The following is a 23,254-nucleotide window of genomic DNA, read 5'->3' as shown; positions in this document are numbered from 1 at the left end:
AGTGGATTGTCTGCAGATTCACAGTGAAATTTTTGTCTTTCCTGAGAAATGCTGGGTTTCAGTGTATTTTCTTTCTCAGATATTTCCAGCCACCAGGAACTTGGATACAGTGTGCATTAGAATCCAGGGAACTTCTTGCTTTGTGTTTGAAAAAAATCAAAGGCCCTCTGAGTAAGGTAAGTCAGTTAGTTAAAATTGGTTTTTGTAGGCATGTGTTACTGTTTTTATATTTTAATCTCTTATTTTCAGAAAATCCTACCAGTAGGTTTTCCAAAAATAACTTAAATGTTACTGTTGGTAAGCACCCTACTACAAAACTGTGTCCATTTTTAAAGTTATATATATTCTTTTTTTATGGAAATGAAAATCTTTTTGCTTTAAAAGACTTAATGTGAAATGTGTTTTTTTCATTCATTATTTATTGCCAGCCTCTTATGTGCAGTAGTTTTTTCTGAAAATATTTATATAAAGGCATTGCTGGGGTCCCTGGGTGGCTCAGTCAGTTAAGTGTCTGACTCTCGATTTCCGCTCAGGTCGTGATCTCGTGATTATGAGATTGAGTCTTGCAGCAGGCTCTGCGCTAAGCATGCAGCCTGCTTAAGGTTCTCTGTCTGCTACTTACCTGCTCGTGCATGCACACTCTGTCTCTTTCACCTCTTTCACTCAAATGAAAAATAAAACATTAAAAAAATATACCATTGCTAAACATAATTTAGGAGATTATAGTATTAGGGCTATGGTATTCAGTTTCTTTTTATTTTCATTATTGCTCTAGAAAGAAAATATTTATGCCTGTTATTTAAAGTGAGTGCATCATTGTCTCCAAAAAAAACAAACAGGATTTTAGTCCAGTTTACCTCTCTCTCTGCATAACACTTTCAGTCTTCTTTGTGTTAAACTTTGACACCAGGTATATATTTTTAATTGAAATGGAATTCGGTTTGAAAGTCTTCAGATTCTATTTTATTTTATTTTTATTTGAGAGAGAGAGAGAGGGGGAGAGGGAGAGAGAGAGAGAATCTCAAGCAGGCTCTACGCTCAGCACAGAGCCCAATGGGCTTGATCCCATGATTCTGGAATTGTGACCTTAGCTGAAATCCAGTTGGATGCTCATCTGACTGAGCCACTCCAGCACCCCTTCAAATTCTCTTTTAAGCTCTGATAAAATAACATGGAATAGTTCTTTGAAATTTTTTCTTTGTTTTCTTTTTTTTCATGCCTGGAGTTTCTGTTAGTCATATGTTGTCCCTATTGGCTTAAAAGTTTGTCTTTTTCTCCTTGGGATGTTTTTAATCTTTTTGTCTTTTTTTCTGTTCTTAGTAATTTCCTTTGCTTTATCTTCCAGTCTCTGTATTGATTTTTGTTGTTCCAGCAGTGATATTTTTAAGTTCCAGAATCTTTACCAAAGTCTTAATGTTTTTGATGCATTCTGTTCTTTTAAAAAAATTTTTTTTTAAATTTTTCTTTAAACTTTTTAAAAATTTGCGTATAAGTTGACACACAATGTTACATTAATTTCAGGTGTAAGGCATACTGATTTGACATCTTTATATGTTATGCTGTGCTCACCACAAGTGTAGCTACCATCTGTTACCTTACAACAGTAATACAGTATAATCAACTATATTATCTGTATTGTACCTTTTATCCCTACAACTCATTCTGTAACTGGAAGCTGTGTCTTCCACTACCCTTTCTCCATTTTGCTTGCCCCCACAGTCCCCTTCCTTCTGGCAACCATCAGTTTGTTCTCTGTATTTATAGGTCTCATTCTGCTTTTTGTTTGTTCACTTGTTTTTTTAGATTCCACATATGAATGATATCATATGGTATTTGTCTTTCTCAGTCTGACTTCTTTTTTTTTTCTGACTTATTTCACTTAGCTTAATGTTCTCTAGGTCTATCCATGTTGCTGTAGATGGCAAGATACCATCCTTTTTTTTAATACTTATTTTTATTTATTTTGAGAGAGAGGGAGAGAGAGAATCCCAAGCAGGATCCACGCTGCCAGCACAGAGCCTGATGTGGGGCTTGAACCCACAAACCGTGAGATCATGACCTGAGCCGAGAACAAGAGTTGGATACTTATCCGACTGAACTATCCAGGTGCCCTAAGATATCATCCTTTTTTGGCTGTGTAGTATTCCATTCTCTATATAACACATCTTTTTTATTCATTCATCTACTGAGGGACACTTAGGTTCCTTCTGTATCTTGGCTATGACAAGTCATGCTCTAGTAAACATAGGGCTTCATATATCTTTTTCAGTTAGTATTTTTTTTCCTTTGGGTAAATAGTAGTGGCGTTATTGGATCATACGGTATTTCTGTTTGTTTGTTTGGTTTTTTTTTTAGATTTAAGTTTATTCATTTCGAGAGAGACAGTGGGGGGAGGGGCAGAGAGAGAGAGGATCCCAAGCAGGCTCTACGCTGTCAGCGCAGAGCCCGATGCAGGGTTCAAACCCACGAAACGTGAGGTCATGACCTGAGCTGAAACCAAGAGTTGGTGGCTCAACCAACTGAGCCACCCAGGTTCCCGTGGTATTTCTATTTTTAATTTTTTGAGGAACTTCCATACTGTTTCCCACAGTGGCTGTACCAATTTACATTCCTACCAATAGCAATGCATTTTGTTGAATTTTTCTGAAGGTTTGATAATTTTTTTCAAAAATTTCCTTCTGTTCTCCTAATTTGGCTCTGGAGTCAGTTTTTTGTGTAACTTGGTCTCACTTTTGTACTTCTCACTTTCAGGCTTTTGTCAAATGTCTGATGAGCCTTAATAATTCATTAGTTCATTCAGCAGTGTTTATTAAGTGTCAGCTCTGTGCCAGTCTGCTTTTGGTCTTGGGGATATAGCAGAGACAAAATGTCTGTCTTAGGGAACTTTTATTCTATGTTTTTTTTGTTTTTGTTTTTTAAGTAGACCCCATGCTCAGGGTGGGGCTTGAACTCAACTACCTGATCCTGAGATCAAGAATTGGACGTTCTACTAACAAAGCCACCCAGGCGACCCTAGGGGGCATTCATTCTAGTTGGAGGAGAGGGTGTGGAGTAGGCACTGAACAAAATAAGTCGGTATATTATACGGTATATTAAAAGGTCTAAATTCTGTGGGAGGAAAAACCAGGAAGGGGCTAAGAACTACCCAGGGAAGAGTTGTAATTTAAACTAGAGCAGTTGGCATTGTATGTCATCTATATTCAAATAAGTGAAATAGAGTGGTTAGGTAATGCCTCACTGATAAGGTGACATTTGAGTAAACCGTAAAAGCAGTATGAGAGGGAGCTGTGCAGGAATCTGGAGAAGAGACTTAATGGGTAGAGAAAACAAGTAGAGGCAGGAGCATCCCTGTGTGGAGAGAGTGGAGTGAGGAGGGGAAAAGTAGTGTGGGATGAAAACAGCAATCATGGAAAGTCATGGAAGGTCAGGTTTTTACTCTGAATGTAATGGGTAGAGTAGGTATAGTGTAGAGTAGTAGCAAGATGAATGATTTATGTTTTAGCAGGATCCTTTGCCGTTGTGTTTAGAATGCATGTGAAGGAGGTGGGGGTGAAGGTAGAAGTAGGGACCTATGGGGAGTGATTGTAGTAATCATAAGTAATGGTGGTATTTGCGTCAGTAGTAGAGGTGGTAAGAAATGGACGGTTTCTGCATCTACTTTGAAGGTAGTCAGTAGGATTTACTTATGAAGCTGGATGTGTGTATGTGATAGATGAGTATAAGTATGATTTGACATCCATGATTCTTGAGCAACCAGAAGGAGGGAGTTGCTGTTAGTAGGTAGTGAAGACTTCAAAAGGAGCAGGTCAGGGTGGGAGAGATTAGAGCTATCTCATAGTGGTACTTAGATGTCCATTAAACATGGAAGTAGAAATAGTAGGCAGCTGGATAAATCAGCAGGGGAGTGGTCCAGACTGGAGGTAATGAATTTGGGATATAAATGCTATTTACAGCTGTGAACTTGAATATTTCCTAGGGAGTTTGGCTAGAAAAGGGAAGCAATTTGAGGACTGAATTCTGGGATCTTTTACTGATAAAAGCTTGGGAAGATGACAAATCAAAGGACACTGAAAAGGAGTTGATAGATGAAATAGATGAAAAATTAGGTGAGTGTAGTGTCTTGGAACACAAAGGAGGTATTTTACAAAGGAAGTGATTGTGTAATTTACAGCTAATGGGTCAAGTCATGAATTCTGTAGATTTAGCAATGTGAAGATTACTAATGACTTTAATGAGCAATTTATGTGTAGTGGTGGAGATAAAAGACCTGATTTGAATGGAAATGAGAGAACAGGACAGGAATTGGAGGTGACAAGTATAGGTAATTCTTTTTTTCCTTTTTTTTTTTTTGAGATTTGCTCTAAAGGGAAACAAATGGGGCAATGGGTAGAGGGAAATAAGGGAAAGGGACCCATTTCTCAAGATGTGAGATGTTATAGTTATATTTGTAAGTTGTCTAGGAGTTGTAGAGTACAGAGGGAACAATTTGCACAGAGACAGAATAATTGCCTGGGTCATGCCCTTGAAGAGTGGAAAAGAGATAGGATATAACATACTTGGGGAAGAATATCAACAAATATTTGGCACTTACTCTCTCCCAGGCACCATTTTGGGAACCTGGAATATTTTTGTGGAACAAAACAAGTATCTCTGCTCTCTAATGGTGCATTCTTAAGGTTGGTCTTGATAGGAGCAAGGACAGTTCATCTGTGGTAACAGGAGAGAATGTATTGGTAAGTGGGAACTTCTGAAAAATCTTCTGATTACTTTTCTAATTGAGAAATGAAGTCTGGGCAGTAGTTATGAGGGAAAAACTATTAGATGTTTGAGGGTGGAGGAGAAGTTGTGAAATAGTCCTCCAGTGAATGGGAGAGAGAGAATGTACTAGAATGATGTTGTATGGTTACAAAGGTTACTGTTAAAAATTTGAAGACTAGCATGATGTGTATTTCTTTCTGTAACCCCATCAGTTGTACAGGTAAGGCATAGAGCAGGCAGTGTACTGAATTTAACAAAGATTGTGATTTAGCCAGATGACTAAGGTAAAGTGAGAGAGGGACCAAGGGAATTGAGTGTATGCATGGGAATGGTTTTGATGATTGATCTTGAAATTAAGCTAGGATATGATGGAAGTGAGTAGATAAAGAGGTATGAGAGATAGTGAAAAGGTTGTAGGGTGAATAGATCGTGGGTTGCAATAGGTTGCAGGGGTTTTAGTGCCCAGGAGCTAGAGCAAATGAGCTGGAAAGATAAGAGGTGGGAGACGGGATGTTTAGAGTTGAGATTTTGGAGAGGTTTCAGTTATTGGTAAAACTTACTGGTAAAAGGATATGAATAGCTGAGATAGAAGGAGGACGAGATCTTGTAAGAGGAACTCAAAGAAGGGAGATGCTAGGGTATTGCAAGGATATTGAAATCACTAAGTACTAATATTGTTGGAAACAGCAACAGTGAGCCAGGAGCTAAAGTCTTTGAGAAATGAGAGGGGTGACTCAGGGGTTAACAGATGACTATAATAGAGTGGGTAGCATAGCCTTCAGATTCAAAACTGGGTGTGTTTAAGGAGGAGGCAGGGAGGTGGTTTGGAATTAGCAGTTAAGAGCAAGAAGGACACCTGTCTAGCTCTTGGTCCAGTGATAAGAATTAAAACAGAACAATTAGTCCTTAATTAGCTTTAGGGGAGCATTCTATGTAACGAGATCTAGAAGGTGAAGGGAATGTTTAGCAAAAAGATTGAGCATTTAGGAGGCTTTGTTGTGTTAGTGAATGTTGAGTTCCAGAGGGCGCTGTGAAAGGGTTTCAGAATTTTTGGAGGAGTGTTAGATGGGACAGAATAGGGAATATGTGTAATTGGAGTGTGGGAGATGAGGGGTGACTGAAATTTTTGGGGATGTTATAAAGAAGAATAAAGGGCCCAGTTGATCAGTTCTGATTGTCTGAGGACTGACAGTGTGGTGAGGCTGTGTTAGGGAATGTTGAAGTAGTTGTCAAGGGTCTTCTCTCCATTCCTGTGGATGAGTTTGGAAGCTGAGGGAAGGGCAGTCTTAGAGCCTTTGGGCTGCCTTCTTGATCCTTGCAGATGGAGACTGAGGGAATTAAACACTGCCTGTCACCCTCTTGTACCTGGGTTTTGCTTTAGGGGAACCAGTCATGTGAGGAGGGTTTTACTCTGGAGTGCTGCATCTACACTAGCAAGTCTCGTTCTCATCAGACAAGAGTTGACAAAATCATCATCTGCCCACCGATGTCTCCCAAATCTGTTCTCTTCAGCTCAGTTTTCTCCATAGAGCTCCAAACCAAACATATATCTTACTATCCTCTGAACAATTTCATTTGGGTATCTCATACATAAACCCTCTTAAATGTCTGAAACCAAAAATAGTATCTTCTCTCCATCAAATCTATCCTTTGTTTCAGAAAAATAGTTATTACCTGGATGCCCAAGCTGGATACTTGAGCATCATTTTAGAATCTGTTCTTTTCATCCTTCCCATATACAGTATCACTCAATCCTGTAAATCTTATCTCCTAAGTGACTCTTGGGTCTTTCTGCTTCTTTTATTTCCAGCACTTCTTAGTTCAGGTCACCTGCACTTTCTGCCCAAGTTATTGAAACAGCCTCCATTTTTGTTCCAATCCTCTTCTTCCTTGAAACACCCATTTTAGCCATATTGGGCTACATTCAGTTCTTTACATACAGCAAACTTTTTTGGCCTCTGCTGATTTAGCGGTAAGTTACCATTGTGGATTCAGTATTCAATATGAGACTCCCTTTAATGAATTTTTTTAAAAACCAATGTATTTAATGTAGAGAGAATAATCCAACTAGAAACTTGTTCGTGAGATTTCTTGTAAATGATGAAGTCATTAGATCGTCCTTTTATTTGCTCTTTTTGTTGCCATACCTCTAATAATTTTTTTTTTTTTTTTTACTGATGATGTTGAGTAGTGATGCCAATCAGATTCCTTAAACATCTTATGAAATCTATTAATGAGTTCTTTCATCTTTTTCTCTGGTGGGAATATAGGTTTCTTTTTGTTTGTGTTTTTTTTTGAAGGTACGGCTTGTAGATGCAGGTTTTGTTTGGACTGAGCCCCATTCTAAGAGACTTAAAGTTAAACTGACTATTCAGAAAGAGGTAAGCTATACAAAGTTTCTCAGCATGTCTAAATTGTAGGTAGTGAAAATGAGGAGATACTGGTAAGTTACCTTATGGCTTGAATAGCTTAAAAGGGAAAGAGTAATCTTAATTTTAACTTTTGTTTTCTTTTGGGTCATCTGCACAGATGATCAGGTTGCTAGTAAGACCAGCTATTGCTAATGATTAGTGGGCTAAAGTAATTTTTAAAAGTTAGGAAAAAGATTGAAGTAAAAGCATGAGCTACGACAGTGTTTCTCAAACTTGGCTAATCATCACAGTAATTCACATTAAGTGAATCCAACTGGATCCGTCTGGATGTGACACCCAGAAATCTATGTTTAAAAACTTCCCCGGTGATTTCTGGTGATTGACCATGTTTGGTAACAATTTAAGTAAGGAACGTTTGTTTTTTTGAGAGTTTTCTTTGTCTTATTTTTTCTTCTAAGGATGAATTCTGCGCGCGCGCACACACACACACAAATACGCACACACAAGTATATAGATACATAGATTCTTCAAAGACTATCTTCACAGCCACTTTAAAAGTAAATATGAAATGCGAATTTAATCCTACAAATTAAATTTATGTGTTTTTCTTAATACTATAACTTATTTTTATAGTTTTTTAATTGGTTTATTATTGATGTCCTCAAAGCATTCATGGAAAAAGACTTTAAGTTAAATAGTAACTTTGTTTTTTAATTTTTTAAATTTATTTTTATTTTTCATTTATATTTTTATTTTTTTTTTTAATTTATTTTGAGAGACAGATAGTGAGCAACCAGGGGAGGAGCAGAGAGAGAGGGAGACAGAATCCCAGGGGGGTTCTGCACTGACAGTGGGGCTCAAACTCACAGATCATAACCTGAGCTGAAATCAAGAGTTGGACATTTAGCCAACTGAGCCACCCAGGCTCCCCACAGTAACTTTAAATGTTAAAGTTCTTAAATTTGAAATATTATTTTCTTTTAAGAAAAATGTTACTAAATAAAAAGGAAAGAATGAAGGAGTGATTTTTTTTTTTCCCCCTTACCAGGTAATGAATGGTGCTATCCTTCAGCAAGTGTTTGTGGTGGATTATGTTGTTCAGCCTCAGATGTGTGGAGATTGCCACAGAGTAGAAGCTAAAGATTTCTGGAAGGCTGTGGTTCAAGTGAGGCAAAAGGTATTGACAGAAAGATGATGAGTGAATCCTTCATCTTGTATTTTATCTTTGTCGGTTATAAACAGTTAGTAAAACCTCCTCCTTTTTCTTTCCAAATCCTCAGGCACCAGGGATGGTCTAGGTTTCTGCAACATTCATCTTTAAAAATAGGTCACTATCACATTTAAGATCATCTTTAGAGGTTGTTTTGTTTTAAAAATCAGTGTGCTATATCTATAGATGGTTTTTTTGTTTGCATTTCATCTATTAATGTAATAATGCATTTATGTTTAGACTTTGCACAAAAAAACCTTCTACTATCTGGAACAGTTGATTTTGAAATATGGAATGCATCAGAATACACTTCGTATCAAAGAAATTCATGGTGAGTTAAAATTTGAAAACATTTGAAATGATGTCAAAATTTATTTCAACCAATGTAAGAAGTCTTCTCTTTATTGACAATGGCTAGAATAGTACTGTCCAAAAGAATAGTTTCTTCTGTTAGGAAGGAAAAAAATCTTAGTTCTTTATCAAGATTGTCCATTATGGTAGCCACTAGCTGTATATGGCTATTGAAACTTGAAATGTATCTGGTGCAACTGAGGAACTAAATTCTTAATTTTTTTTCTATTTTAATTTAAATTTACACTAAGTAGCTACCAGATGAGTAAGTCAGTAGCTGCATTAATGTAATATAAAGTGCTATGATGGAAAATTCATCAAAATCTTGTTTTATGCAGAGATTGATTTCTGTTTGGAAAAAAATTATTTTTGAGATTTTTAAGTTCTTTTGTAGTATTTTTTAAATGTTTATTTTTGAGAGAGAGAGAGAAAGAGAGAGCATGAGTGCACACACACAAGCAGGGGAGGGGCAGAAAGAAAGAGGGAGACATAATCCAAAGCAGGCTCCAGGCTCTGAGCTGTCAGCACAGACCCGGACGCAGGGCTTGAACCCATCCATGAGCTGCTAGATCGTGACCCGAGTCAAAGTTGGATACTTAACCAACTGAGCAACCCAGATGCCCCTGTAATATTTTTTTTTTTAAATTTTTTTTTTTTAACGTTTATTTATTTTTGAGACAGAGAGAGACAGAGCATGAACGGGGGAAGAGCAGAGAGAGAGGGAGACACAGAATTGGAAGCAGGCTCCAGGCTCTGGGCCATCAGCCCAGAGCCTGATGCGGGGCTCAAACTCACGGACCGTGAGATCGTGACCTGAGCTGAAGTCAGACGCTCAACCGACTGAGCCACCCAGGCACCCCAATATTTTTGTTTTTGATATACAAATGATATATTTAGATTTCTTAAAGGTGGAATTTAAAATTTTTTGTATGATTTCATAATGGCTCCTTAGAGTGTGTTCTGTCTTAGCACTTTCTGTTGATATAGTATACATATTAGATGATGGATAAATATTTCTCTGATAGTAGAAAACATAAATATTCTTAAGCAGACTCTTGAAGTTTCTTGCTAAAGGTTAATATTTGTTTGCTATTGGTGAACATGTACGTATATTGTTTTCCTAGTCTCTAAAGTATAGGCTTAGAGATACCTGTTCTTGAAGGAATGACCAAATTCTTATATCCTCATTTTTGAGTTCCACTGTGACTAACTGATGTGTTGCTTATATCTTGTATGTCTTGGGAAAGTACTTTTGAGAAGTGTGGTCTTGGGTTACATGGGGGAGAGAATATATGTAGTGATGTCACCTGGAGAACATCTTTTAAGCTTTGTGTCTGACCTGAATGCTTTACCAGTAGACATAAGGTTAATAGTCTAAATTGGTAAAACACAATTTAATGAATACTTAAGGTATTCTTAAGGAATTCTTAAGGTATACTTAAGGTAAGTTCCCTTCTTGTCTGTGTAACATAGTGCCTGGTTGTTTGTGGCTAGTCACCAGGCAAAAATACATCATTGTTTTGAGTAACTTGGTTTTGAGTAACTTTTTTGGGGATGAGGAGATCCAAATATTCTAGCTAAGAAAGCAAAACACTATTATTTCTCATCACCCTGACAGATATGTACTCACAGAATTGTTTTGTAGCAAAAGACTTGGATAAGTTCTGGGTCATACTTTTTTTTTTTTATTAAAAATTTTTTTTTAATGTTTATTTTTGAGAGAGAGAGTGAGACAGAGCATGAGCAGGGGGAGGGCCAGAGAGAGGGAGACATAGAATCAGAAGCAAGCTCCAGGCTCTGAGCTGTCAGCACAGAGCCTGACGTGCGGCTCGAACCATGGACTGTGAGAACATGACCTTAGCCGAAGTCAGACTCCGAACCGACTGAGCCACTCAGGCGCCCCAGTTCTGGGTCATACTTTTGCACTCATTTTCAAAACCCAAATATTGCAAATTTAACAGCCCTTTGTTCATCCAGAGGATTTTTCCCCCTACTAGTTCTTGATTTGATTTAAATAAATTTTTTGAATGTGGTTTATTTGTAACTTTGTTTTTAAAATCATAATAATATTAAAAATTCAGAGATAAAAATATCTATGAATAAAAGACCTCTATGTTCCATTTATCCCTTTGTTATCCCCAGTGTTAGTCCCTTAAAACAAGATCATATAATAATGTGTTCTGTATGTAAATTGTGGTAGCGTTTGTTTCCCCTTATGGGGGATCATTCTATAATATTCTGTGACCTGCCATCTTAATGTATTTGGAAACCTTGCCATGTCTTTGAACGTGGTTCTATTTCATTATTTTTAACCACTGTGTGTGTGTGCATATATATATTTGTTAATCCTTGTATAATTAGTTATATCTTATTGGTCCACAAGATATTCCATTTTTTGCTGCTACAAATGACACTGTATTAAATATCCTAATGTTTGTGCATATTTGGTGGGTTTTCTGTGAGATTGAGTTCAAGAATTGAAATGACAGGGGACACCTGGGTGGCTCAGTCAGTTAAGCGTCCAACTTCAGCTCAGATCACTATCTCATGGGTTTGAGCCCCACCGTCGGGCTTTGTGCTGACAGCTCAGCGTCTGGAGCCTGCTTCAGTTCCTGTGTCTCCCTCTCCCTCTGCCCCTTCCCTGCCTGCACTCTGTCTCTCTCCTCTCTCTCAAAAATAAATAAAACCTTAAAAAAAATAAAAAAAAAGAAATGACTAGGCAGGAGTATGCAATTACTAAATTTTTACATGTACTGCTAGATTGTCTTCAGAATAGTGCCAGTTTGCAGTCTCAGCACTTGCCAACACTATCAAATTGGTCTTTGTAATTTTTGCTGTTCTAGTAGATAAAATAATGGTATCTTGTTTTATTTGCATTTCCTTGATTACTAATGAGGGTTAATATTTTTATATATGTGTTAGCCATTTATGTTTATCTCTTGCTTCTTATGTGAATTGTCTTTTTTCCTCATTAATTTTGTGTCTTATTCTGGATTTAATCTCATTATATGTATGTGTATATTATGTATGTATGTTTAGAGAGAGCTAGTGTGCATTTGAATGTGAGCCTAAGAGAGCAGATACTTTTTTGCATTGTCACATGCCTTTTATCATTTAAATTTTTTCTTTTTTAGTTATAGAGCTCTGGCTTATAAATTTTGTGCCTGACATAGGAAAGCTTTGTATACTCCCACAGTTATATTTTTAAAAGTAAATTATTTGGGGGGATTTTTAATGTTAACCAGTTACAGTTTTTCCTAGGTTAATCTAGCCTTTCCCACTGATTTGAAATATCTCCTTTCTTGCATACACTTTTTAAAGTTTTGTTTTAATTACTCATTTCTTCTACTTAAAATTTTTTAAATTGAGATATAATTGACATGTAACATAGTAGTTTCAGATGTACATCATAATGATTTGATGTTTGTATATATGGCTAAATGATCACCACAGTAAGTCTAGTTAATTTTCATCACCATAAATATTACAAAATATTTTTCTACTTTTTAAAATTTTATTTTGCTTGAATTAATTGAAAGTTTGTTTTCTGATATAATATAAATCTATTTATAAATATAAATATATATATTTATACATATATATAAATATAAAAATCTATAAATATAAAAATAAGTTTTCTTGAATACATATTGATTCTATGTACCTGGTGTTTATAGCTATAGCTACCTTTTTCCACAATATATTGCATATTTCTTTTATTTTCAGCAAGAGTTTCAGCTGTTTTCTTCTCTTTAGTATATACCTAGGTATAGAATTGCTGAGTCATATGGTAAATTTATAATTTATGTTTATCTTTTTTTTTTTATGTTTAGCTTTTAAGAAACTGGAAGAGTTTCCAAAGTGCATGTACCATTTTACGTTGCTATCAGCAGTGTTTGACGATTCTAGTTTCTACAATGCCTCACCAATATTATGGTCTCTTTTTGTTTATGGCCAGTGTAGAGGGTAGTATGAAGTGGTATCTCATTTTGTGGTTATAATTTACATTTTCGTAATGACTAATGATGTTGATTATCTTTTCATAAGGTTATTAACCATTCCTGTATCTTTTTTTGATGAAATAACTATCAAAATACATTTTGATGGAATTTATCTGAAATAACTATTCAGATCTTTGGCCCATTTTTTAATTTTTTTTTAATGTTTATTTTTGAGAGAGAGGGAGAGAGAGAGACCACAGTGGAGGATGGGCAGAGAGAGAGAGGGAGACACAGAATCCAAAGCAGGTTCCAGGCTCTGAGCTGTTAGCACAGAGCCTGACGCAGGGCTCGAACTCACGAGCTGTGAGATCATGACCTGAGCTGAAGTCAGACGCTTAACCGACTGAGCCACCCAGGTGCCCCTGGCCAATTTTTTAATTGGATTGTTTGTCTTGCTAAGTTTTAGGAGTTTTTTTTTTTTTTTTTAATGTTTATTTATTTTTGAGAGAGAGAGTAAGCAAGTGTGCAAGCAGGGGAGAGGCAGAGAGAGAGGGAGACCCAGAATCTGAAGCAGGCTCAAGGCTCTGAGCTGTCAGCACAGAGTCTGATGTGGGGCTCGAACTCAGGAACTGTGAGATCATGACCTGAGCTGAAGTCAGACGCTTAACCGACTGAGCCACCCAGTTGCTCCTCATCATACATATGATTTGCAAATATTTTCTGCTAACCCATAGGCTGTCTTTTCATTTTCTTAATGTTATCTTTTTTTTTAATGTGATATATAAATACTTAACATGAGATGTTCTTCTTAACAAATTTTAAGTGTATAATATAGTATTGTTGGCTGTAAGTACAGTGTTATATAGCAGATCTCTAGAGCCTATTCATCTTGCTGCACTGAAACTTTATGCCCATTAATTGGTAAGTAACTCCCTATTTCCCTTTCCTTTCAGTCCCTGGCAGTCATCATTCTACTCTTTGATTCCATGAATTTGAGTATTGTAGGTACTTCATATTGGTGGAATCATGCAGTATTTGTCTTTCTGTGACTGACTTACTTGATTTAGTATAATGTTCTTAGGGTTCACTCATCTTGTTGCATATTGCAGAACTTCCTGCCTTTTTAAGGCTGAATAGTATTCCATTGTATGTACATATACATTATGTTTTCCTCTGTTGTGGAAACAACCCAAATGTCTATCATCTTGTCTACTGTGAATAATGCTGCAATAAACATGAGAGTGCTGATACCTCTTTGAGATTCTGATTTCAATTCTCTTAGATAAATACTTAGAGATTATTGGAACATATGGTAGTTCTATTTTTAATTTTTTGAAGAACCTCCATGCTATTTTTCATTGTGGCTCTACTGTTTTGCATTTCCACTGGAGTATACAAAAGTTCCTTTTCTCCATATTCTCATCAATGCTTGTTTTCTGTTGTTGTTTTTTAATTTTTTTTTTAACGTTTATTTATTTTTGAGAGAACGAGCAGGGGAGGAACAGAGAGAGAGGGAGACACAGAATCTGAAGCAGGCGCCACGCTCTGAGCTGTCAGCACAGAGCCTGACATGGGGCTTGAACCCACAAACTGTGAGATCATGACCTGAGCCGAAGTCAGTTGCTTAACCAACTGAGCCACCCATGCGCCCCTGTTGTTGTTTTGATAATAGTCATCCTAAAGAGTACGAAGTGATAGCTCATTGTAGTTTTGATTTACATTTGCCTGACGATTTGTGACCTTGAGCATTTTTCATATACTTGTTTGCCATTTTTGTATGTCTTATTTGGAGAAATGTCTATACAGTTTCTCTGCCCATTTAAAAAATTCAAACTTTTCAACCAGGTTATTAGTTTTTTTGCTCTTGAGTTATAGGAGTTCCTAGTATATCTGGGAGATTAACTCCTTATCTGATATATATGATTTGCTGGTATTTTCTCTCATTTTGTAGGTTGTGTTTTCACTGTGTTGATGTTTCTTTTTTCTGTGCAGAAGCTTTTTACTTTGATGTAGTGCCAGTTGTTTGTTTTTGTTACCTGTGCCTTTGATGTCATATCCATGATATCATTGCCCAGACTGGTGTCATGAAGCTTTTCCCTGTCTCTTTTCTTCTGGAAGTTTTGTATTCAAGGTCTTACGTTTGATTCCTTAGTCCATTTTTGAGTCAATTTCTGTGTATGGTGTAAAACAAAAGTCCAGTTTCATTCTTTGCCATGTGGATATCCTGTTTTCCCAGTGAAAAGGCCATCCTTTCCTCAGCGAATTGCTTGGATCCTCTGTCAAAGATCTATTGATTATAAATGTCACAGTTTATTTTTGGATTGTCAATTTTGTTCCATAGATCTATATATCTATCCTATGCTAGTACCATGCTGTCTCGACTACTTAAAGTTACCAAGTTTTCAAATTGGGAAGTATATGTTCCCAACAACTTAGCTCATCTTCAAAATTGTTTTTGTCTACTCTGAGTTATTTCAGTTTCCTATTAGCTGAGTTGTTTGGAAGAATATCTCTATAAACATTTCATAGCAGGTAGGTCTACTTTTAATTATCCCTTTGTTGCTGATTTTTAATGCTACTTCATTGTGATCAGATAATATTGTCTAATTAATAATGTTTGGAATTTATTGAAGTCTTAAAAATATTTGGATATGATTGTTTTATGAATGTTCTGTGAATTTAAAAAATAATATATATTCTTGGGACTGTGTTCTATAATCTCAGTTAAATCAACTTTGATAGTTAATTATTCAAGTTCTATGTATCCTTATTTTTAGTCTGGTCATTTTGGTTTTGATAGTCTCATACTAGTCCCCCACAATATTGCACATGTGTTAACATTTATTAATTTCTTTTTTTCTTTTTAATAGTTTTTTTTCTGCATCTCACTTCTATGTTATTAGGTGCATTCCTATTATCTTCTTAGTAGATTGTTTATTATATAAAATATTCTTCTGTTTAGTGTTTTTCTCTCCCCTTTTGACCTTGAATTTTACTTTGTCTGAAATTAAAATTGTGAATCTTTTTGTTGTTGTTGTTGGTTTGCTTGTTTTAAAGTTTATCTATTTATTTTGACAGAGATGGGGGGAGGGGCAGGGAGAGAGAATCCCAAGCAGTCCCCACTCTGTTAGCTTAGAGCCAGATGTGGGGCTTGAACTTGGGAACCATGAGATCATGACCTGAGCTGAAATCAGCAGTTGGACGCTTAACTGACTGAGCCACCCAGGCACCCCTAAAATTGTGAATCTTTATGTTTTCTGATAATTTAGTTTTTTACTACACGTTTAATTTGTGATATCGTCATGTTAGTAGAGGAAAATTTTATTTGCAGAATGATTTTCATGTGACTTTTCTTTTCTTTTTAAAGATGGGCTGGATTTCTATTATTCCTCAAAACAGCATGCTCAGAAGATGGTAGAATTTCTTCAGTGTACAGTTCCCTGTAGGTATGTTCTGAATCTAAATGTGAATAAGTCTAAGGAGCTGGTAATGGACATAGGTCACATCCATTCTTCAGGCTTAGACTACTTCTCTTACATTAAAATATTTAAAACTGTAGTTGAAGGGGCTTCTGAGTGGCTCAGTCGGTTAAATGTCTGACTCTTGATTTTGGCTCAGGTCATGATCTCATGGTTCTTGAGATTGAGCCCCAAGTTGGGCTTCACTCTGACAAGGCAGAGCCTGCTTGGGATTCTCTCTCCCTCCCTCCCTCTCTGTCTGTCTCTTTCCAGCTTGTTCTCCCTCTCTCTCTCTCAAATAAATAAATAAACTTAAAAAATTTAAAAAAAAGCTGTAGTAAGAATACTTACATACTTACATAATTAGTAAGCATCTGTTTGGGTTAGCTACTTTAAGGGAATTATGAGCCAAAGAGTACATAAGAATCTCTTTGGGGAGCTAGACCTCACCCTGTGATAAGTAGGATAGTGCTAAACCTTTGATTGAATGTATTTAAATAAGACAAAAGAAAGATGGGGGTAGAGAGCTTTGGGGAGAAGCTTCATGGAAGAGGAAGGCCTGAAGCTCCTAAAATGGGAAATTTTGAAAGGTAGAGTATAGTGAAAGATGAGATTAGTGTGAACAAAGACTTGTGGTGGACATTAGTGTGGCTTTAAATGGATACTATATATATATGTAGTCTATATATATGTGTATATATGTGTATATATATATATATACACTACATATATATATAGACTACATATATATATGACTATATATATATATATATATATATGACTATATACATATATATATATAGGCTATATATATAGACTACATTGTACCAAGGGCATGTTTTAGAGGTTTTGAGTAGGTAAAGTTGAAAAGAGGTAGAGTGCAGTTTGATTGGTGAAGGTTTTGAAGTGTAAGTGGTTGAAATTAGGCTTTGCCATAATACAGGCATCAGGGAGCTATTTCAAACCTTGGACAGTGATGGTTTGATTTGATAAAAATTGATATTCTCTAGACTATCTAAGAAGGGACCTTTGTCTTTTTATTATTATAAACTTTTTTTCTTAACAGACACAAAGCCTCACAGAGACTGATCTCTCAGGATATCCATAGTAACACATACAATTACAAAAGCACTTTTTCTGTGGAAATTGTTCCAATTTGCAAGGTACTTTTTCTCATTTAATTTATGTCGATAAAAGAATACAAGTAATTAATTGGCTTATATGTAATTATTATTAACTCCTGATTTTCTTCTGGAATTGGTTAAAAATTTAGAGTAACTCTTAAAGGATTCCTTTCTGACATATGCAGTCATGTTAAAAAGATTTTAAAATAATCACGCTTAAATTATAAATTGGCATACCTGTCATTTTGGTGTACTAACTAAAAGGCCTGTTTGCAGTTTTTTAATGTTGATATTCCTTAAAATTTTTGATCCTATTGGACACATGAAAAGTTTTATGAAAGTTTGAATACCGGAAATGACATTAAAATAATTATCAGTGAACCACTTTGTAAAATGTGTGTAAAATGGATTTTGGCATGATGAAATTAAACAGTATTGTGAAAATGAGATCATAGAATCATTTTTGTGATTTAAAAACATCTGAATAAATGTAGATCATCATTTCATTTAATTGCATTAAAGTAAAACCCTGCTTCAAAAATATAAACGAATTAAAATTCAACAAATAATTACTGAGGATCTACTAAATAGAAGGCAGTGTATTAAAGATTATATGTTTAAAGGTCTATACCATATAGGAACTTTTATATCAATATCTACTAATAATGATAAATGCCATAATTTATTGTGACCATCCCATATAAAGTTAATATATTTGAGTATATTTCACTTCTTCACATCTCATTATAATTGGGGTAAATCATATCATTTTGAACATGAGAAAATTGAAGCTTCGGGAGGTTAGATGACTTGCCCAAAGTTACATGACTACAAAATGAAGAAGCCAGGATTTATGCCTAAGTCAGTGATTCTAAAGCTTTTTTAAAGATACTTTCTCACTAATTTATGGTGTAGTGTGTAGTAACGGGAATGAAATGATAGCCTAGAACAGGGTCAGCAGGGGTGCCTGGCTGACTCAGTTGGTACAGCATGTGACTCTTGATCTCAGGGTTGTGATTTTAACCCCCCGCTGTTGGGAATGGAGCCTACTTAAAAAAAAACAAAAAAAAAAAACCCCGCAAAACAGGGTTAACAAACTTCTCTAAAGGGCCAGATAATGAATATTTTTATACAACATAAAAGAGTATTTTCATTAATATTTGGAGGCTTACTAAGTTAAAAACAAAGTACTGGACTAGGTTCTATTAGGTATGCACAGAATGCTCCTTCAGTGGAGGAGCCTATGATTAAGAATAGATATAGCTTAAAACATAACTCTTTTGTATTTTAATGTAGCTTAAAAACAGGTAACTACATTGCTGATAATATTTTCTAGTGTACACATGGACATATGTGCTTTTCATGCATTAAGTCTTTGATTACATACTGGTGCATATAGCCATGATAGACATGTAGCTCCTCTGATATTTGTTCTTTATGGAAATTGAAAGAAATCACAAGTAGATTTAGAAAATCACTCTCCTTCTGATGTTTATAATACTTTAGAATTCACACTGTACTACCATAGAGCAGTAAGCATTCACACTTCAGTAAAATTGAAATAAACTTAATAGCTTGGTGAATAAGATCTGGAAAAATACTTTTAAAGCATGTTTATTACAATTGATGTTCCCATCTTAAGAAGGAAGAGCTTATTTTTTGTTTCTCTAAGATTTGATTCTTTTCTTTAGGCCCGTTGTTGATAAATAGAATTAAAAATCACATTTTGGTTTGGGCATATACATCTGGGTCAGGCTTATATTGATGAGTGTTTACTGAAGACAGTTATTTAGGATTTGCTTCACTCTAAATGTTAGTTCTTATGCCTAGGATAATGTTGTTTGTCTGTCTCCAAGACTGGCACAAAGCCTGGGAAATATGAACCAGATTTGTGTGTGTATTCGAGTAACCAGCGCCATCCATCTCATAGATCCAAATACCCTTCAAGGTGAGTTTTAGGAAATATTTGCCTTGACAGTTTTGTCCAGCAAGCAGTAATAACTTATGTTATTAATTTTATCAAACATTCTCATTAATTTTTGTTATGAAAAACTAGATAAGAGTTTTACTGCTATTTAGTTCTTACAAAACACTGCTTTTGATTAGTAACCCTTATGTTTTTTATTTGAAGAAATAAATCTGTGAACTTTAAAAAAATTTACTAGTTCTAGTTCATATATTTTTACTGAAATTGACTTATTTATGTCATTTAGCTTTTGTGAATATTTGGGTTCATTGCCAAGTTTCATGTTTAGCAAATATTTCAAAGTTTGGAATATTTGACTTCTTGCAGTGCAGTAAAACATTTAGTTTAAATATGGATTTTAACTAATTCTTATTATCACATAATTTTTAACATTCCTTTTATAAAAACTAATTTTTAAAGATCTCACATTGATAGGCGTCTCAGTACTTGCTTTCATCTTCTACTTCTTGATCTTTTTCATGTATTTCCTGTAATGTAGTTTTCTGTTATAAAAATAGAGTTTATAGTTTTTAGAGTCCTTTATTACCCTTGTCAATTAGATTCATAAGTCAAAGGTATGTTTGCAGTATTGGGATGAACATCTGTCAGGTAGGACTTTACTTACCATAAATTAAGCAGCTAAGATGATTGATAACATTTCTAACATGCCAGCACATGGAACAACTATACAACTGAATGGATCTGATCTTATTTTAAAGGCACTTACCTCTGTGGGATTCTGATGATAGTAACTACTTAAGATAGAACTGACACCTGAAATTTCTCTTGTGTTGTGAAAAGTTTGGGGCTGATTTATAGGAGTAAATGATGACTCTAGAAAGTTGCCACTGTGGTTCTGTTGACCTCATGCTTCTCAGTTCATATATATCAACTTCTTCCTAATTAACACATTTGAAATACTTCATTTCTGTTGTTCTTTGATGTTCTGTGTTTGTACTTAGTTGCAGATATTGATGGAAGCACTTTCTGGAGTAACCCTTTCAATAGTTTATGCCATCCCAAACAGCTAGAGGAATTTATTGTGATGGAATGCAGCATAGTCCGAGATTTAAAACGCAGTGCCGGGGCTGGAATGATATCAAAAAAGGTAAGTTCCGTCCTGCCCATCTTTTTTTTCCCCCCAATTCATTATTTTGGTCCCTCGCTTGTATTTTTTTTAGTTAGTATAATTCCAAAATGTGGTTCCAGATAAAGCTAACACCTCATTAGATTACAAATGCATTCCATATTTGTTTTTAGTGTGTGGTCATTGTGGTGAAATTTATTAGACTTAATTTTTCTGGTAAATTCATGTTTCTCTTTAATGTTGGGAACATTTTAAAAAATGTTTATTGTGAAAAAGCATTTCTTTGCTTTACTGTTATAAAGGAGGACCAAATGACAAGCAAACTTTTTCTGACTAAAAAGTTTCAAACATTTTAAATTTAAGTATATGTTATCACTACTGAATACTTCAGAATGCATCTCTAAAACAGAACATTTTTCTACATAATCAAAGTATTATCATTCATATATAGTTTATATTCAAATTTCCTTGTTTGTCCCAAAATGTCTCTTGTGTTTTATTCAAAGTAGTACCTAGTTGGGGACCATATATTGAATGTGAATATTATACCTCTTAAATCTTTTACTTAATAATAGTCCCCTTCCATTCTTTCTTCTTTTTTTTTTTTTTATAACTTCCTAAGGCAACTGGGGCATTTATCTTATGGATCTCTTATTAATAGTTTCCTCATGATGTCATTTAGCTTTCTTTTTAATTTCTTTTAATGAAAAGTGGATCTAAGAGGCTTTCTTAAACTTAGTTTATTTTTGGCCAGAACATTTCAGAAGTGTTGCTGTGCATCTTTTATGATGTATCAAGTCATAGTAGCGTTTGGCTGTTTCACTGATAGCCAGATCTCTTCATAATAATGTTATGACTTTTTTCCCATTGTTATTAGCCTGCCTGTCTTCCTTCTTTCCTCCCATTCAGACTGCCCCATATTTAGCCAGTGGGAGCTCCTGAGTTCTTAAAAAAATGTTTTTGAAAGTCTTGTACTTTTTTAGAGCAGTTTTAGGTTCACCACAAAATTATGAGGAGTAAGAGATGTCCCATATACTCCATGCATATACATGCAGGGCATATACATGCTGTTGCCTCCTCCATTATCAGTATCCACCCATGAGAGTGGTACATTTGTTACAATTGATGAATCTACATTGATACATGATAACCATGCAAAGTTGGTAGTTTACATTATGTTTCTCTCTTAATATTGTACATTTTATGGGTTTAGACAAATGTTTGATGATGACATGTGTCCCTCACTATAGTGTCATAAAGGGATTTTCACTGCTCTAAAAATCCTCTGTGCTCTGTGCCTGTTCGTCCTTCCCCTCTCTCCTAATCTCAATCACTGATCTTTTTACTGTCTCTGTAGTTTTGCTTTTTCCATAATTGTATATAGTTAGAATCGTATAATCTTTAAGTACCAAATAATCTTTCATTGCGTGGATTTACCAAGCCTATTTGCCTATTCACCTAGTGAAGGTCATCTTGGCTGCTTCCAAGTTTTGACCATTATGAATAAAGTTGTATTAACATCCTTGTGTTTTCAGTTTTGTGTAGACAAGTTTTCAACTCCTTTGGGTAAGTAAATACCAAGGAGCATGTTTTGTCATATCATTTGGTAATGAATGTTTAGTTTTGAAGAAACTAGGGATTCACTTTTTTTTTTTCCAGTTCTTTCCTAAATCTGGGACCTGTCATTTTTCATTTCTCCCTCTGTCTCTTTTTGCCTGAGATTCCTTAATTCCTCTGTTTATTACTCCTAGTTTTTTCCCTCTTGATCCCATTTTACTTAGGTCTCTTTTTGTTAGTAAAAAGTATTGGCAAATGCTATACTTAATTCAGCCTAGAAATTTGAAATGTCAATTATAATTGCTTGTAAAATCCTATCTTGGAAAGGGACTTTAATTGTTTCTAGTTTAAAATTTCAAGCTTGGAATGTTGTTTCTGCAATAGGTATTAAGGAAAAAAAGGGTTATAGCTCAAATAGTAGACGTCTAAAAAATTAATTTCATAAAGATTTGGGTTCTGTAGTAGCAGCAGCAGCAGCAGCAGCAGCTACTGGGATTGTGCCGCCACTGGGATTGCTAGAATGTTTTGTCTGAACCTTGGTTTTTTGAACCTTATGTATAAAATAAGGGGTTGCTTAGGATATTTTCTAGAGTTAAGATTCTTGTACTTTTTCAGTTATTCTTTTTGCTCTTTGTATTGCCTATCTCCCTGTGAAAACATTTGCTTTGAAAATTCTATATATGATATCTGTATTTAGGTGACATTCTTAATGTTTTATAAAGCTTTGAATAAAATCTTAATAAACATACTTATTTTATGTATTCCTTGAGTTTTTCTGTATTTAATACAGTAATTTGTTAATTTTGACAATGTTTCAGAGATCTGAAAAATAAAACAGTTGCTGTCTTTAAAATGAAAATTTAGAAAACCAAAATCAACATTGTATATAGTTTTTGTGAGATGCATTTTGAGTTATGCCTGGATTATTGAAGAGTGCATTTTCTTTCCTGTCAAGCATATGCTTGGGGAAGTCTGGGTACAGAAAACATCCGAAATGAATACAGATAAACAGTACTTCTGTCGCACTCATTTGGGACATCTTCTAAATCCTGGAGACCTGGTATTGGGGTTTGTATTATTTTATAGTATTTTCTTTCCCCTCACCTCCCCTCCCCTCCCCTCCCCTCCCCTCCCCACCCCTCCTCTCCCCTCCCCTTCTCTCTTTTATGAGTGTGAGCATGCACACGAGTGGGGAAGGGGCAGATGGAAAGGGAGAGAGAATCTTAAGCAGGTTCCATGCCCAGTGCAGCACAGAGCCCAATATGGGGCTCAAACTCAAGACCCTGAGATCATGACCTAAGCTGAAGTCCAGAGTCGGATACTTAACTAGCTGAGCCACCCTGGGCCTCCTATAAGTACTATAGTATTTTAAACTGGCGATTGACATTGCAAATTTTCTTTGGGATCCAGCAAAGCCATCTAAAATACTA

At 35.4% G+C, this 23,254-nt stretch overlaps 1 protein-coding gene across 4 annotated transcripts in view; it reads left to right on the top strand.

Annotated features, from left to right (window-relative positions):
- NMD3 (NMD3 ribosome export adaptor) overlaps window positions 1–23,254 on the top strand; it is a 50,763-nt gene that overhangs the window by 3,499 nt on the left and 24,010 nt on the right. For all 4 annotated transcript variants that reach the window (XM_053221249.1, XM_027061495.2, XM_027061494.2 and 1 more), the window contains exons 4-12: window positions 80–176; window positions 7,059–7,139; window positions 8,179–8,307; window positions 8,581–8,671; window positions 16,000–16,078; window positions 17,157–17,253; window positions 19,045–19,162; window positions 20,143–20,288; window positions 22,780–22,892. In XM_053221249.1, the coding sequence (XP_053077224.1) occupies window positions 80–176; window positions 7,059–7,139; window positions 8,179–8,307; window positions 8,581–8,671; window positions 16,000–16,078; window positions 17,157–17,253; window positions 19,045–19,162; window positions 20,143–20,288; window positions 22,780–22,892 (951 nt within the window). The remainder of the gene's footprint in view (window positions 1–79; window positions 177–7,058; window positions 7,140–8,178; window positions 8,308–8,580; window positions 8,672–15,999; window positions 16,079–17,156; window positions 17,254–19,044; window positions 19,163–20,142; window positions 20,289–22,779; window positions 22,893–23,254) is intronic.

Source organism: Acinonyx jubatus, chromosome C2 (assembly GCF_027475565.1).
Source record: "Acinonyx jubatus isolate Ajub_Pintada_27869175 chromosome C2, VMU_Ajub_asm_v1.0, whole genome shotgun sequence".
Lineage (NCBI taxonomy): Eukaryota > Metazoa > Chordata > Mammalia > Carnivora > Felidae > Acinonyx > Acinonyx jubatus.
This window is presented reverse-complemented; position numbering and strand designations above follow the sequence as displayed.